The following is a 16408-nucleotide window of genomic DNA, read 5'->3' as shown; positions in this document are numbered from 1 at the left end:
TCTTTCCAACAAAATCTTTCGCAACTCACCATCGATCACTAGTCACCAAAATATCTTATTGGAAATCCTCCCACGGCTTGCTAAAAAAAGGTTGAATATACTTTTTATTTGGAAAAAAGAATATGTGGTCTCCATCATATGTATTTTGTTTGAACTCTCACCGTTTTAAATTATAAGTCGTTTTGATCGAATATAACAATATTTGCTATACCAAATTATTTTCATTAATTTTAGTATTGAATATATGTTGATGGTATGTTTGTTTTGTATCGAAAATGTTGCTATTTTTTTACTCCCTTCGTTCTAAAATGTAAGCATTTTTAGTTATGAATCTGGACAAATGTGTGTCCATATTCATAGCTAAAAATTGCTATATTTTGGGATGGATGTAGTATAAGCTATGTCAAACTTAAAAGGCTTGATTTAGTAAAAAGTTAAAACGACTTATAATATAAAACGAAGGGAGTATTTAATTGTATATGTGGTAGATTTGTTTGTGTGCATAGCACATTAGCACAGGTGTGTATTTTTCTCTTGTACACAAATTTCTTCTTTATTGCAATTATTACCTTCCCAACTGATTTAACTGGAGACGCCTCTCTGGCTCTCCTTCCATGTCGGCACCTCTAGCTTGACTCTATACCCGTCGTCTTCAGTCTCCTCCTCCCCTCTCATCGCCACTCTCCTCGTCTCCTCCATGCCTCAGAGGTACGGACAAGGCAATCTCTCTGCCCCTCGCGAGTTCTTGTTTCATCCGAAACATCAACCCCGGCTGAAAGCTGTCGCCTTTTGTTTTTTTTTTTTTGGAGGGGGGATCTTGTCGTACCGGTTTTTTCTTCCTTTTTCGCCATATGGATTGTGGGTTTTTTTACCTGGGATTTTCCTTTGCGTTCCTGAGATTTCACATGACTGTTTGTGCATTGTGTTGCGAGAAATTTGGGGGAAGAATCACGGACAGGGATTTTCCTTTGCGTTTCTGAGATTATTTCCCATGACTGTTTATGCATTGTGTTGCGAGGAATTTTGGGGGAAGAATCACGGACAGGGCGATTTGTTTTTTGTTCTAATCATTTGGCTCTTTTTTTCTTGGGACAGTGATTAGTTGAGAGGAGGAATCAAGAATCGAGGGAGAGGGTGAGGGAGATGGAGATCGAGGAGGCGGGCGGCGCCGGGGAGGATGAGCTGGAAATGGAGGCTCCGAGCGTGAGCACGGTGGCGATTGCGGTGAACGGGAGCAGGAACAGCAAGCACGCACTCAAGTGGGCTCTCGACAAGTTCGTCCCCGAAGGAAAGGTCCTCTTCCAGATCTTGCATGTCCGCCCCACCATCAAGATGGTGCCAACTCCAAGTGAGACATTTCTTCCTCTTGATTCTCTGAATTTTCAGTTCTTGCAGTTTACAGGGATGGGGGGAAAAATATGCAGTCTTTGGAGGCAATGAACCTTGTTGTGAAGTGACTAGTCTCTTGGATGAGTTTTTTTTTTAATTTCCTTTTTCTTAAAGAGGGGAATATCAAATACTATGGTTTGTTGTTTAGGAAGTTTTGATCGGAGGAGGTGTCATTTGATACATCAGAGAGGGGAATTAAAATGAGAGGTTTTACTTGGTCATTGCCACCAAATGTGGAATTCGTTTCACAAAGCTGCATAGACTAGCCAAATACAATGCACATTGTCGTTGTTGCCTACTACTACCCAACCCAATTGATGAGTGTGAAACTTGAGCTCTTGATTATTATTTTTTTAAAAAAAATCTGATTTGCGAGAAGGGACTAATGGATGATAAACAAATATTTTGCTCACTGCAACTAGTGGAAAGATATATACGTATTATGCTCTGTACCCAAGGTATCTATGTGGTATCTTTTGATGTCATATAGGAATATACTCCTAGCTTCAATTAAACGGGGAGGCAGGAAATTGAAGTGCTTTTTATCAGTTCCAAACTTTCAATAATTGATCTAGATCTGTTCAATAGTACCATCTAATCATCTATGAACAAAGTTGTGATTGTAATGTCACAACTACCGAGTACCAACTAAAATAGTTTGGGGTGCTGCAATATGAGGTTGTTTGATTGTACTAATTGTGGATAATTAGGGAGAGTACGAATCCCATAACTTTTGTGTACTAATTGTGGATAATTTCTATTTAGGAGTGCGTTTTTCTGCTAGTTACCATTTCGACCATTTAATACGGAGCTTTTCTTTTCTCCCTACTCCTTTAAGTGGGCAATTTCATTCCAATCACACAAGTGCGTGAAGACGTAGCAACTGCATACAAGAAAGAAGTGGAATGGCAAGCAAACAATATGTTGCTTCCTTACAAGAAGATGTGTGCTCAGAGAAAGGTTATCCTACAATTTGTCTAAGTGCGCTGATTGCGGTGGTTGGTGTAACTGATGACTAAAATAGCATCTTTACTCTATCTGATGTACAGGTAGAAGCTGAAGCTGTTTTACTCGAATCTGACGATGTGCCTACTGCTATAAGCGAAGAAATCAGCAAATTCAGTGTCTGCAAGTTAGTTTTAGGTTCTTCTAGCAGCATATTCCGAAGGTTAATTCTCCCCGTTATTCGTTACCTAATTTATTTGAGCATTTATTTATATTACCAAATATAAATCTATATACATGACCACTGAATGTTTGAAAAACATTCATATACTCATGCTACTCAATGTTTCTATTACTAACTGCAAATTGTAGGGGTACTAAAATTTGTCTTCTGATCCACAAATCAGAATTAACAATTATATATATTTATATTCAGTAATCTATCAGGAACCTTTCGAATTCTTACTTACTACTTCCAGAAAATACCTATCATTGGAAGTTTCAACACTACAGTGTTGCTGCACTGTGTAGTTGTGGACAAATGCCATTCTAGTGGCATGCATTAGTTGGGCAAGTTAGTGCAAATGGCGATAAACTTTTGGGCAGATAGCTGGTCTATTATAATTGATCATAAGGAAACCTAAGATTTCAGTACAATGATCATCCTTGATCATTTAATGCCCCACGTTCCAGCCTACCACTGAGGTTTGCAATGCAACTACTTGATTGCAAGTTTTGTTAGTAATAGAAGTGGACAAACAATCCAAACTGAACAATTATACAGCAAAAAAGGCATTGCGTACTGCAGGGGCAGATACATCCGTCTCAAAATAAGTTTACTTTTATACATGAATATGGACTTATCCTATATCCAAATTCATGTATAAAAGTGAACTTACTTTGGGATAAATTTTGAATGGTATAAGTTGTTATATTTTGGGACTAATTTTGAATGCTATAAGTTGTTATATTTTGGGATGTAGTGAGTAGTCGTTTCACATTCATTTGAGAAAGGCCCGGGGGGTCTTCCGGCTAGCACCACGAGGTGTGGGCTAGCCGACCCGGGTTTGAGCCTCACCACTCTCTTAATAAATTTTGATATGAGAGCCCTTCCTCTCATATCCAACGTTTCACATTCATTTGTTCAGGGCAATTCTTCAGTAGATCATTTTTTAATACAACTTACAATGGTCATCAACTCACCATTATGTACGTTCTAAATCGATAGACCTTTTAAAACTGCTCTATTGAGAATTCACAGCATGTGCATTCTAGAGTTAGAAAATGTGTTTTATATGTGTACAATGTTGGTCACATCGCTAACAATTTTAACTACTATATCAGGAAAAACAAAGGAAGTAAGACTGCGACCAAAATCTGTGAGTGCATTCCAAGCTTCTGCACAGCATACGTTGTCTCAAAAGGAAAACTATCATCTGTGCACTCAGCTACATCTGATGCCATCGGAACACCTGAATCCATTTCTTCTTCAACTGTTTCATCCCCAAGCTCTAGAAGCTTTTCATCCAGTGTACCCTCAGGTAATACACAAGTCTGTATGTTTTTGCCTTGTGTATTTGTTGGTACACCTTTCAACTGAATACAATGAATTCGACTTCTTGAGAGCTAAGTCAATGAAGAGTCAATGTTTTTTCACTTTGTATTTCTCCCAATCTTAATAAAATTGGTCGACCGAACCTTTCAGCCGAACCAGCAAAAAAGTCAATGAAGAGTACTGTCAATCATTTTCACGTGAATGTTTTGAGGTTCATCAATTCATGCACTTGCCATGTTATTTCTCTTTAAATTCAATGGCCGAATATATATATTTTTTATAATCAATGACCGAATGTTGGCGTAACATGTAAGATAACATCTGGTTTATAAACATATTTACCACCCTAGACTATTTAATGCATTTGATTAGATGTAGCAACCTTTTAGGAACTGTGTATTTGATCATTTATGCCTTTTTTTCTCTTTGTCAGTGTACTAAATATGTTGAATACTGCAGAATGGGGAGACACATATGGGTCAGCAAATGTGTCATTCCACCAGCCATCTCTGTCATCTCAGCGTGACCAAGCAATTGCAAACATGAATAAGTTATCCAACAGGAGAGCTAGCCCTTCAGGCAGTGGTGGGAGTGAGATCTCCAACCATGATGATACAGTCCTGACAAGTTCACACTCGATCAATTCAGAAACACGGTTCAGTAGCAGCAGCAGTGGGAATTCTATCTATAAGAGCTTCAATAGAGATCGTTCATTTGATAACTCTGATCAGGCATCCGTGTCAGATATGGCAACAAATCTGAAACATTCTCATGACCAGGTATTAAATCCATTCAAGAAAACAAGATGAAACATATTCTTTTTCAAAGTAATATGCACATGACTGAAAATTTCATGTTTCTCATACCCTTATATGTAACTTCTGTTAAGCAGGAGTATCTAAAGCTTGAGATTGAGAGGCTGAGGGTTAAACTACGGCATCTTCAGAAGCTTAATGAGTTAGCTCAGAAAGAATCATTGGACGCCAATCAGAAAGTAAGTTTTACATTTTAATGGTAGGAGCTATACAATAAATTTGGGCATAGCCTACAATGTCTAACTTTTTCCAGTTGAATGTTTGTTATTAGTTACATAAGTTGGGCATCCAGGACATTGAGGATGAAATTAAGCTTAAAGAGACAGAACTGACAGAAGAAAAGGTAAGGAGATTGATAAGGAAAAAAGAGAGAGAAGAACAGGAAGTTGCCAGAAGAGAAGATCAATTAAGAAATGAAAATGCTGAAAGTGAAGCAACAAAACAGAGTAATGGCAATCAGGAAGGTGATGAGAATAAGACAGGAGAGAGGATTTTCGTGCGCTGTTTTGACGAGTATAACAGGTATACCTGGGAGGAGATAAAAGCATCGACTTTGTCACTGTCTGAGGATCTTATGATTGGCAGGGGATCATATGGTACAGTGTACAAGGCTAAGTTTCATCATACAGTTGCAGCAGTAAAAGTTCTGAACTCCCCTGAAGGCTGTGGAACTCAGCAATTACAACAGGAGGTACTGTCATTTTCTCCCCAACACTCACCTTTTTAGCTGTTCAGTACACTGTACTCTAAGGCAAGATCTAACCACCATTAAACAACCCCGGACGAAGTGCAATGGTTTCATCAATCAAATTTGACAAAATAAAAAGCATTCTCCAGTGGTACACCTTTATTTTGTGATGTGCAAAAGCAAACAGCAGAATCTTCTCTTTTGCTAAGACAAAATTCTTGAACCCTCTGAACTGTCTTAATAGGAGTTCACAAACTATTTATGCAGATATAGTGCAAAATCATCCTCTGATCATCCTTATTCAAAGTACAATAACATCTTCAGTCTAAACGATGCAACTCATCTTTTTTTCTTTTGTCAGCTTGAGGTCCTAGGTAAAATCCGGCACCCTCACTTGCTCCTGATGCTAGGTGCATGCCCTGAGCATGGTTGCTTGGTCTACGAATTCATGGAAAATGGCAGCTTGGATGACATGCTGCAACGGAGAAATAATACACCGCCATTGACCTGGTTTGACCGTTTCAGAATTGCTTGGGAGGTTGCAACTGCTCTTATGTTCCTTCACAGTTCCAAACCAGAGCCTATCATACACCGGGATCTGAAGCCCGCAAACATATTGCTTGACAGGAACTTGGTTAGCAAGATAGGTGATGTAGGTCTATCAACTTTGCTTCCAAGTATGGATCAGTACCTGTCCACAATGATCAAGAACACTGCTCCAGTGGGCACTTTCTGTTACATAGACCCAGAGTATCAGAGAAGTGGCGTGGTCTCCATGAAGTCCGATGTTTATGCTCTAGGGATCGTGATCTTGCAATTGCTGACAGCGAAGTCACCAATGGGGATTGCCCATGTTGTGGAGACTGCACTAGAAGATGGACACTTCGTGGACATTCTGGATGCAGCTGCTGGGCAGTGGCCTTTGAATGAGGCACAAGAATTGGCTTTCCTAGCCCTAAAGTGTGCCGAAATGAGGCGCAGAGACCGGCCCGACTTGAGCGATCATGTTCTTCCAGCATTGGAGCGGCTGAAGGATGTTGCAACCAAGGCCAGAGAAATGGCTTTTAATGGCCACCAAACAGCACCTCCAAGTCACTTCATTTGCCCCATACTTCAGGTTTGTATCAACACTTGTCATGATTGTGACAGTCTCACAGCAAAAATTACTCCTTTTCCCTTTGAAAAAGAGAATCACAGTAACTTTGCTGATGATGTTCTTAATAATGTTTCAGGAAGTGATGGCTGATCCATATGTCGCATCGGATGGGTACACATATGACCGGAAGGCGATCGAGCTGTGGCTAAGTATGAATGACAAGTCCCCTATGACAAATCTGAGATTGCCTCACAAGAGCCTTATACCAAATCACTCGCTTCGTTCTGCAATCATCGACTGGAGAACAAAGAGTTAGTAGCTGGTACACATTCTGGCCTGCATTCTCCAGAATGTAGCAGTTGATGATTGATTTTCTTCTCAAGGTGTAAATTTTTTGCAGATCTCATGTAGAAGTAGTCTTCATGTTGGTTCCAAAAATAAAAAATAAAATAAAATAAGTGGTGTTCATAAAGAGGTTCAAGTTGTGCAGCTTTATCAAATAGTAGTAGTAGAAATTGTTTCCTACTAGCTCATAGGCAAACACCTTCCACCTCACTGTCTTAGTGAATGGTGAACAATTATTTTTTTCTCCTTTGCCATTCATAATGATGTGTTGTAAGCTTGTAATTAGTGCTCTCAACATTTGATCTGATTGTAGGAAATCTTAATGAAAATTCAGTATGAAGCTTTGTATAGGGTTGTTGTTCTATGCTGTCATTTTTGTATACTGTTGGGCTGTCTCATCCTCAGTGAAAAAGCAGAAGTTGCAACCAATTAAAACAATCTCAGCTATTGATGATCTTATGGAAATCAGATGACTTAGGGGGTGTTTGGGAGAGAGGGGCTAAACTTTAGCCCCTCTCTCAAAAACATAAGTCCCTAGGGTAGGGACTTATGCTTTTGCGAGAGGGACTAAAGTTTAGTCCCTAGTTCCCAAACACCCCCTTAATATATCAATCTGCAGCGCAAAGTATAGGACATAATGATGAAGCACTGGGCTCAGGCTCATTTGCAAAGCAGATTGCTTTTTCATTAGACAGGAAAGTCAATAAGCAAAATAAGTTTGCTGCTGTTTTATGCAGCTATCTATCTATATCTTATCTCTTTGCCATGATGAGTTAGGTTAGCTCTCCCTCTTCCATTGATTGATTTTGCAAGTTGTTGTTGTGTGTGAGCATAGCTGAAAAGCTGGAAGCAAACTTTCAATTAACTTTGATCTCTGCGAATCGCGTAAAGATACAATTGTCGGTTGAAAACAACTTGGCCCAGGAGAAAAAAAAAACTAATCACTGAGAGGATTAATTATAATCTAATCACATCATCATCTCCTATAAAGATCTGATGACCATGACTTTAACCTGTCACCTGTCTCTGCAGATTATCTTTATTTTTATTAAAGATCAACAACCATTTTTCTCTTTTTCCATCCAAGAAAGGAACTGAATAAATAGTACTATGATGAAATAGTGTGGATCAACATCACCAACTTTCATCAGGTGTCGCTGTTTACAAGATTTCCTTGCGATTAAAGAAGTCGCAAAATGTTAGGTCACCTGCAAGCATTGCAGCAGAAAAGGGGGAGCATAGTAGTACAAATGATTGATTGATTGGTTGATCAAAATGGACATGGCTCCAGATAATACTCTTGTTGCTGAAGAATTAGAAAAGATTTCATTAACTTTTCTCATAATTCAATCAATTAGTGGTAGTAGTACAATCAATATACCAATTATCAAGCTGTTAATCCACCAACCAGCAGATTTGGTGAATTGGTACATATAAGAATGCCGTCCAAGAAAAAGCAGACGGCCATTTTTTTGTTGCTTTGTTCCTTTGTTCATATCATGGAATCAAACTGAATTAATCCAAACCAAATTTGCTGCTACTACTACTACTGCTAATCATACTAGTAATTAGGTACCAAATCAAGGCAATTAATCCCCTCCTCTTGAGTGATTAATTATAATTAATTAATTAACCAAATCACCACCTGGTAAAAACACTGTCTTGACCAATCAAAGCTTGATCCTTTCCCAAGTTTGTCATGGCGATGGATGGATTGTTTCTAGAAGAGCTCTCTGGTGACGAGCGGCGCGGCGGCGTTCCACGTGCTCTGGCTTGTCCGGTCGGCGGCGGCGGCGGCGGCCGGGAAGAACTGGCAGTGGCTGGGCAGCACGTTGCCGCCGGCGACGGCGACGGCGGCGGCGGCGGTGGAGGAGGAGGAGATGGTGGTGTTAGATTTGGGATGGCATTGTTGGTGGTTAGGCTGGTGCGGCGCGCCGGCGGTGGCGACGCGGCGGCAGGAGGGGCACATGGTGAGCGTGGCGGCGGCGGAGGAGGAGGGCTGCATCGCGGACGCGGACGCCGGCGAGGGCGCGGCCTTGAGCGCCCTGAGGTCGGCGAGCTCCTTCTCGAGGCGCTTGTTCTCGTCGGCGAGGCGCTCGCACCACCGCTTCAGGTACTCGCAGTCCACCTCCGTCTGCTTCAGCTTCGTCCTCGCCCTCCGGTTCTGGAACCACACCTCCACCTGCCGCGGCCGCAGCCCCAGCCTGTTCGCCAGCGCCACCTTCTGCTTCTGCATCATCACCAACACCGCCGATCAGCGCACGCCATGGATCGGACGAACACCTTCCAGATCACGCAAGAACCGGAAATAATGGAAGGTGAGGAGGAGGCGGATGCTTACGGGGTTGAGAGTGGAGTGCGTCTTGAAGCACTCCTCGAGCACGGCGGCCTGGTCCTTGGACAGCCTGAGCTTCTTCCGCCCGCCGGCGCCGTCCGCGCCGTCGTCGTCGTCAACCCCGGATCCCGACCGCTCCAGCTCCCTCTCCCTCTTCCCGCTCGCGCTCGACAGCGCCGCCGCGCTGTCCGGCGACGTGGACGCCCTCCCCTGGTACATCTCCTCGCCCCCAACCCCAACCCCCACCGCCGCGGCAGCATGCGCCGCGGCCTGATCCCGCCTCACGTCGCCGACGATGGAGTTGAGCGCGGCGGCCCACGGGGAGGATGATCCGGCGCCGGGGGAGGAGGTGGTGGTGGTGGAGGAGGTGAGGCTGCCCTGCGAGGCGAGGCCGAGGCCGAGGCTGAGGCCGAGATCCATCATGGCTATCAGGTGTTCGATCAAATGGCGGCGAGGTGGAGGAGGTGGAGGAGATGAGTGGGGGTGGAGGAGGCGAAGGGGGGTTATAAATAGTGGTGGAGTGGAGGAGCAAATGATGAGCTGGTGCGAGTGGATCTCGTCGCGAGTCGCGACCAATTATTAATTGCGACGCGGGGTGGGGTGGGGCCCCAGCTCGGCTCGATCTCAGCTGAGCTGAGTGATTGAGCCGAGTCGAGCCGAGGCTGAATGCCTCGGGCTTGGCTCGTTGTGTGTGTGTGCGCGTTGGAACTTGGTTTATTTTCGATCTTGCCGGCTTGGCTTTGCTTTGCTTTAAGTTTGATCTGACGATAAAATTAGCAGCATCGATCATCGTTGTACGCTAAGGGGCTTGTTTAAAACACATGATTAATAAAATGAACAAATATAAAAAAAACACATGATTTAAACAGAAATACATGTACAAAATAGAGGTTGCACAACACTAAAATTATATGGGAATGATTGTTTAACTAGGCCAGAGAAAAAACACATACTTCAAATGAGATAGACTTAAAAAAAAATTTCCAAGTGGTTTAAGCTCTTGCTAACTTTTCTTTAAAATCTTCGTGGGAATGTTCATTCCATAGAAATTTTTAAGGAAATGGTAGGATTCAACATTTCTTGTTTTAAGGTTTTCGTAGTATGTTTTTTATAGAATTAAAATGCTTTAAATTTCATATGTTTTCCTTACAATCCAAGGGAGCCTAACCGTTCATGTTCCACGGTGAATTATTTGAATGCATGCATAAGAGTTTAGTAACAAGTGAAAAACGACTGGCTTAAAATCGTGGTGATTTGTTTGAAATGTAGGAATTTCACATGAAACAGTTCAATTTCATCAGAAAGATTTGACGGTCTTGTACTTTGTACATATGTTGTACTTCTTTATATCTTAAATCCACAGCACTGCATGCAGGTGAAACCTTTGAATCGTAGCATATATATGCACTTGTTTTTCAGATATTCCAGCATGTACTGGGATATATTACCACCAGTGAATTTAATAAAATCTGAAAGTGCAGCTGTGAAGGTACTCCTGGGACAAATAAATTCAGACCGCCGATCGGCGCTGCTGGCCAGGAACTGTTTGAGGAGGCAGGCTATGTTTTGCATTGGTATCGTCTACAAGAATATTGGATCTTACTGCTGACCAGTTCATCGATCTGACAGAGAAGAAAAAAAAGAAAAGAAACACACGAATGGTTCAGACTAATTCAGACGACCTACTTACTGTAGTAGCTCATCAGCTGCATCTCTCTCCTCTGACGATCGAGCAGTGACGCAGATTCCAAGGAGCAAAACCTGCAAACAACGAAGGATCGATCTCGGAGCAGGAAACAGATCGATCGATGGACCGGGATTAGCTGACAAGACTGCATGGAAACATGGATGGATCATATCATCCAAAACACGGATGGAGCTAGGAAGAGGTCAATGTCTGATCGTGCATGCATGCATATAAATTTGGTTTAATTAATTAACTGTTAAGTCTGAATTCCTGGGACGGTAGGTTGCTGATGTCCCCTGGCAAAACAACACTGGTTTACCTTCCAATCCATGGATGTCGCGTTAATTTGGATGGCAATAATAACTGACGAAATTGTTAATCACTCCAGCTTAATTAAACTGATCGAAATAGTACAGCTGCAACAGGCATGAATCCTGCATTTTTGGGTTAGCTAGCCTGCCTAGCAATTTAAGCAGCAACAGGACGGCCTGCCTGCCTCCTAATTACTCAAAGCCAGGTTTGTCAGCTAGCTAAGTACTACTACTAGCACATGAATACTAAATAATTAGAAGAAAATCCAGATAAAAAGGAATGCCATTGCCATGATTTTTTTCTTGTAAAAAACTAAGTGAACTGTTCTAACACTCAAGAACACACCAAAAAAACAAAAAAAAAAGAATATCCAAGTGTATCATATCAGATAACACATCTGTATACTTATTGACGAGTAGAATCAGAATTAAGCTGGAGATTAACCAACAACGTACGACATCATCATGGGATCTTCTTCTTGCAGCATTGTCCATCCTTTTTCTCCAGCTGTGCTCGTGAACCATGCATGACAGTCGAAGCAAACATTCTAGAACTCACTCACAAAATCACTCCATCAGCTTTACTATAATAAACTGAGCCGATCTCGAGCCGATGCCGTATCGGCTCGAGGAGCCGGCTTGGCAGACAACAAAGCAAAGCAAGGGCCATGATTTTCTCCTCCTCATCATCACCCAGCTGGGCTGCGGCCCCTGAGGAGTGGGGCCCACATGGGGAGAAGACAGGGTGGGCCCACAGGCCCGGCCGTGCGGCTCGCTTTGCCGGTACTTTTCCTGACACCCCCACAATCTCCCCGCAATCATTGGGGGCCTCCAGTCCAACTGCTGTACTTAAACTATTCATTCCTTCATCATTACCACCCCCCCTAAATTATACTGTACTCCTCCAAAAAAAAATCTTTTTCATCTTGAACACCAAATAAAAGAGAAATATACTCCACCACTACTACTACAGCATAAATAATCTCAGGGCTTTTGAATCAAGGCTAGATACTACCACTATTATATATTAGTAAAGTTTATTATTTTGTGCTAAATAGCTTAGTGATTTACAAGATAAGAATAGATTAATTAAATATTAGTATAAAGTTGTAAAATATAGATTTAAAAAATAGTTTTCAAAGAATTCATATATAGAAAAAATTGCGAAAATTACACCACCTGAAAGCTTGGGGTCCAAATGCATATAATTATCCAACATTATTTTTTTCTTATAAAAGAACGTGTAAGATTTCTAGTCCAGATGTTGGAGCAGAGAATTTCACACGAAACAACTATTTTGACGTCTAAAACATATCAATATCAATTTAGTGTATAAACGTAACGGAACTCTGTATGTATATTTTGTTGTGAAAGTAGCGATCGATGTCACCGAGGTTGTTAGTACGCATGCCATTTTGTTGGGGTTGCTTGTAGTTGGTGATGACTATCCACACAAGATAGTGTGTTCATTTTTCGCATAATGGTCGGTCGCATTTCCACAGCTTTTGAAGCATTATTCATCTAATTTCCAACCTTTAGCATGTTATCTCTCCAACTCTATTAGTACTCCAACCAAAACTAACCTCACCCCAGGTTGGAGGAATTATTGGCTGGGCCATGCCTGCCTCCCAACTCAATGGTGGTTCTTGTTCCTCCATCCTCTGGATTGTGGGGCCATCAACTTTTGCCCTGATGCACTCTATCATTGCATTGCATCCTCAGTTTCTTTCTTATTCTCTTTTCCCTGATAACTTCTGCTTTTGCTCTAAAAAAATCTGCACTTTTCCTCACCGGCCGTTTTGTTCAATTTGACTAGGCATGAATGATAAAGAAATGTGCAGAGATAATTAATCTTGTGGAATCTGACCAGACATAATCATAGTAAGGGGGATTTTGGGAGTAAACGAACAAAATTTCGAGTTACAAGTTGAGCTATCAGTTAGAAGCCACACAAATATCATTAAGGTGGAGTGGATCTTCCAGGAAACAAAGGATTAGCTAGAGATTAATTAGAGAATTTAATCCTTGACTAAAATTTTTGTCCATTCCACAATTAACCAATAATATAGTTTTACCAATTAGCCAATTCACACAAGCTGATTAGACTTCCAATTTAACAGTCCCTAGCTAGCTATAAAGGTTATAGAAAGTTCCTTTTTTTTATCTTCAGCTAGCTGGTTTTTTTTTTCTATGTATGCATATGATTATCTTTTGGGGACTTTTTTGCCTTTGTGCAGAGGGAAACTGGTGATGGGCAGCATGCAATGCAATGATAGGTCCCATGTTTATGTATCTTGACATGACAGAGAGGACTACAGGACCAATCTTGTGCTGAAAGCTGCATTAAGCAGATGGGGTGTTTGAATAATGGTTATAGGATGTCCACTTAGGGTGGCGTTCAAGTCCCCTAGATGTTGTTGTCGGGCCAAGTGGTGATTTCTTTTCTACTATTTTTTTAAATTTTATGAGCAAATTATTAATCACTACATGCACAAGCTATAGCTAGCCAGTGATGAACGGCCACTAGAGCTGACCCTACACATTTCAAGGCATATGGTAGTAGCTACTTGATGAGTACTAGTGCACATTTGTTTATGTCCTAATTGGAATGTGATCATTAAGAAAGATTAGCACCATTTCGAGGATTTTAAAATGAGATAAATATATATGTGGATGTGCTCTTGATTATGAAATGGTTTAGTTGTTGATACTATTTGAGAGAATTTTATTCAGAACAAAAGTACTAATGAAGAAGGTGTCACAGGGTTATTAGAAAAGGAAAGAGTATCATCAGGTAGGAGTACCAAATAATTGGCTTGTGATTCAGTGGCTAATGTCTCCATCAATTGGAGGAAAAAGGGATAAGAGATTCATACATATCCATAATCTCCACCGTGATATATACTTTTGACGTTTCCTCGTTAATGCTCTTACTCCATTGTCTTTCTTCTGAAAGCGAGTGATTTGATCGGATTTGCTCCACCAATTAGAGCCCAATAATAAATCAATGAAACAAATGTAAATTAAAATAGACCACCACAACATTCACTTTCCTTAATTGACACTCGTTCCTCGTGAAACCCCTCAAACACATATATACATGATCAAACGACCTTCCATCCCTGGTGTATCGTGTATACAAACATCCCGCTGTCGCTAGCTTGTCTTCAAATTCATCGCGCAGCATGCAAGGCTAGGATCAACTTACAACCCCATTATTTTTTCGCTTGTTCATATGCTTATCTAAATCGCTTATTAGCAAATAAAAGACCATTTGTGAGTAAAACTTCTATACACGTGTCCTTATCTTAGCAACTCAAAAACAAAGGTTGTAAAATAAACTACGATAAAAAAAACCAAAAAAATCAACTTCAAATTCACAATAAGACCCTTAATTTGCAATGAACTTTTGCTTGGTTTTCTTTTGATGAAATTAATTTTGCTTGGTGACATAGTATACCACATACTATACTATTTCCTCCGTTTCACAATGTAAGTCATTCTATCATTTCCTATATTCATATCGATGTTAATGAATCTAGACATATATTTCTATCTAGATTCATTAACATCAATATGAATATGGGAAATGTTAGAATGACTTGCACTGTGAAACGAAGGAAGTAGTATATTCCTATAAGGTGTGTGTGTGGATGTAACAATTTGGTTAGTTTGTTTACCCTTGGGGAGTGCAAACCCCAATGCATGGGGTAGAGTAGTCGTAGTACAATTGGCACTTGGGGGTGGCTGAAATGGTGGGTGGTTACTTGTGGGTAGCTAGCTGTCGCTCACGTGCGCCCAATCATGCGCACACCGAGTGAGGGCCCCGACCGGGCCGGGCCCACCTGTACGAGGCAGCCGGGGACTCCCCATGTGCCTCCCTCGTGGCCGCCAGCCCGCTGGTCGTTCATCACCTCGCTCCCAATTATTTATTTTTTTAAAAAAAATACAGTACAAACGCAGACTTTCACAACACACGCACATTCACATATCGAAGAGTAGATCATCTATAACTGACAAAATAATTTTAACCGTAAATACAAGAACATGTCCCATGAGTACACCGCCTACGAAAATATGAGAATCTATATAAGTTGTAGGATTTAAATTTAGGTGGATTAGCTCTATCATAAAACCCTGACGAGTTAAGCTGTGCTTACTTCACATTAATTTATTTTTCTGTGTCCACTTGATCGAGCATGCATACATTGCTGTAGCTTCTCTCAACTTAGCTTATGATTAATTTCGTCATTGGATCCCAGATCCCCTCCAACTAATCATGCCTTGTTCTTCAGTCGTTGCGCATGCAACTTGCTTGGACGGTTGCTTGATTATTACTGACAATATATTATTGCTTATATAATCATAGCTGCATTGTGTAATTGGCACAAGAACTTGGCCGGTAATAATGCATGTATAGTTAGTGGTACAAGGGATTAGCTGGAGATCGATTGGTGAGATTAATTGTTGTTGAAATGTTGATCGATCGATGATGATGAGAATTGGATAGCTAGTCAGGGAATTATTGGTCTCAAATGATGGTGGAAGTTGAAAGCTACCTAAGTCAGACGCCACCATATGTACTACACATATACATGTACGCTTCAATTCTCGTCTACTACTTCTGTTAATTATTATTTGCAGTTAATAATTTACTTGCATGTTGCAATGCACATAAAATTATTTGCAGCACGTACGTACTAGTACTATATATAGTACTCCCTATAAACTAATTGGAGAGTGAAAATGTGTGTGCAATATAAGAAGTTAATTAGCTACGTATATAGGTAGATGATAGTACAAGAAGCGTATGGTACAAAACGGTGGCCGGCATGCAGCGTGACGGCCAGCTCGGCGTTTGTTAGCTTTCCGTTGCCAACAATGAATGATCGATCGATCGAAGCGCATTAACGTACGGGATCGAAGCTTGAATGCATGTACACACCCATTACATTGGGTCTCATTCTCTCTGGGCCGATCGATCGATCGATGAATCGAATGATTGGTGGAATGCGCACACATTAAACGACTGAACGAATTATTGCACTTTTTGTGGACATATATGGATCCACCAATCAATGCATACATATGTATACTTCCTAGTATATTCTAGAATGTAGTTAATTACCTCTATTGTTCAAAGTTTGTTCCAAACTATAGCTAAATCCAAAGCGGCAGCATATATACCCTATGTATACAAGTTCTACGTGCACACTCTATACACACCAACTAATTAATATCA

The 16408-nt window shown here is 41.0% G+C and overlaps 2 protein-coding genes across 3 annotated transcripts; one reads left to right on the top strand and one right to left on the bottom strand.

Moving 5' to 3' along the window:
* The first annotated feature begins 614 nt into the window (after positions 1–614).
* LOC4340071 (U-box domain-containing protein 35) lies at positions 615–7183 on the top strand. Of its 2 annotated transcripts, none has more exons than XM_015788447.3 (10): positions 615–708; positions 1096–1348; positions 2155–2349; positions 2439–2557; positions 3679–3875; positions 4349–4668; positions 4782–4883; positions 4976–5395; positions 5754–6509; positions 6625–7183. In XM_015788447.3, exons 3-10 carry the CDS (start codon positions 2311–2313, stop codon positions 6802–6804), a joined length of 2133 nt encoding a protein of 710 aa, XP_015643933.1. In that variant the 5' UTR covers positions 615–708; positions 1096–1348; positions 2155–2310; the 3' UTR covers positions 6805–7183. The 2 variants fall into 2 exon arrangements, with proteins under 2 accessions (XP_015643933.1, NP_001407997.1); NM_001421068.1 differs by having other exon boundaries at positions 617–708; positions 2228–2349; positions 6625–7178.
* A 954-nt stretch (positions 7184–8137) lies between these two features.
* On the bottom strand, positions 8138–9643 carry LOC4340070 (homeobox-leucine zipper protein HOX2-like). Its single transcript, NM_001421067.1, has 2 exons — positions 9175–9643; positions 8138–9063 (listed from the first exon to the last, which is right to left on the bottom strand). The coding sequence occupies exons 1-2, from the start codon at positions 9589–9591 to the stop codon at positions 8554–8556; spliced, it is 927 nt and encodes a 308-aa protein (NP_001407996.1). The 5' UTR covers positions 9592–9643; the 3' UTR covers positions 8138–8553.
* Positions 9644–16408: the final 6765 nt, after the last annotated feature.

The sequence above is a fragment of the Oryza sativa genome, chromosome 6, assembly GCF_034140825.1.
Source record: "Oryza sativa Japonica Group chromosome 6, ASM3414082v1".
NCBI lineage: Eukaryota > Viridiplantae > Streptophyta > Magnoliopsida > Poales > Poaceae > Oryza > Oryza sativa.
This window is presented reverse-complemented; position numbering and strand designations above follow the sequence as displayed.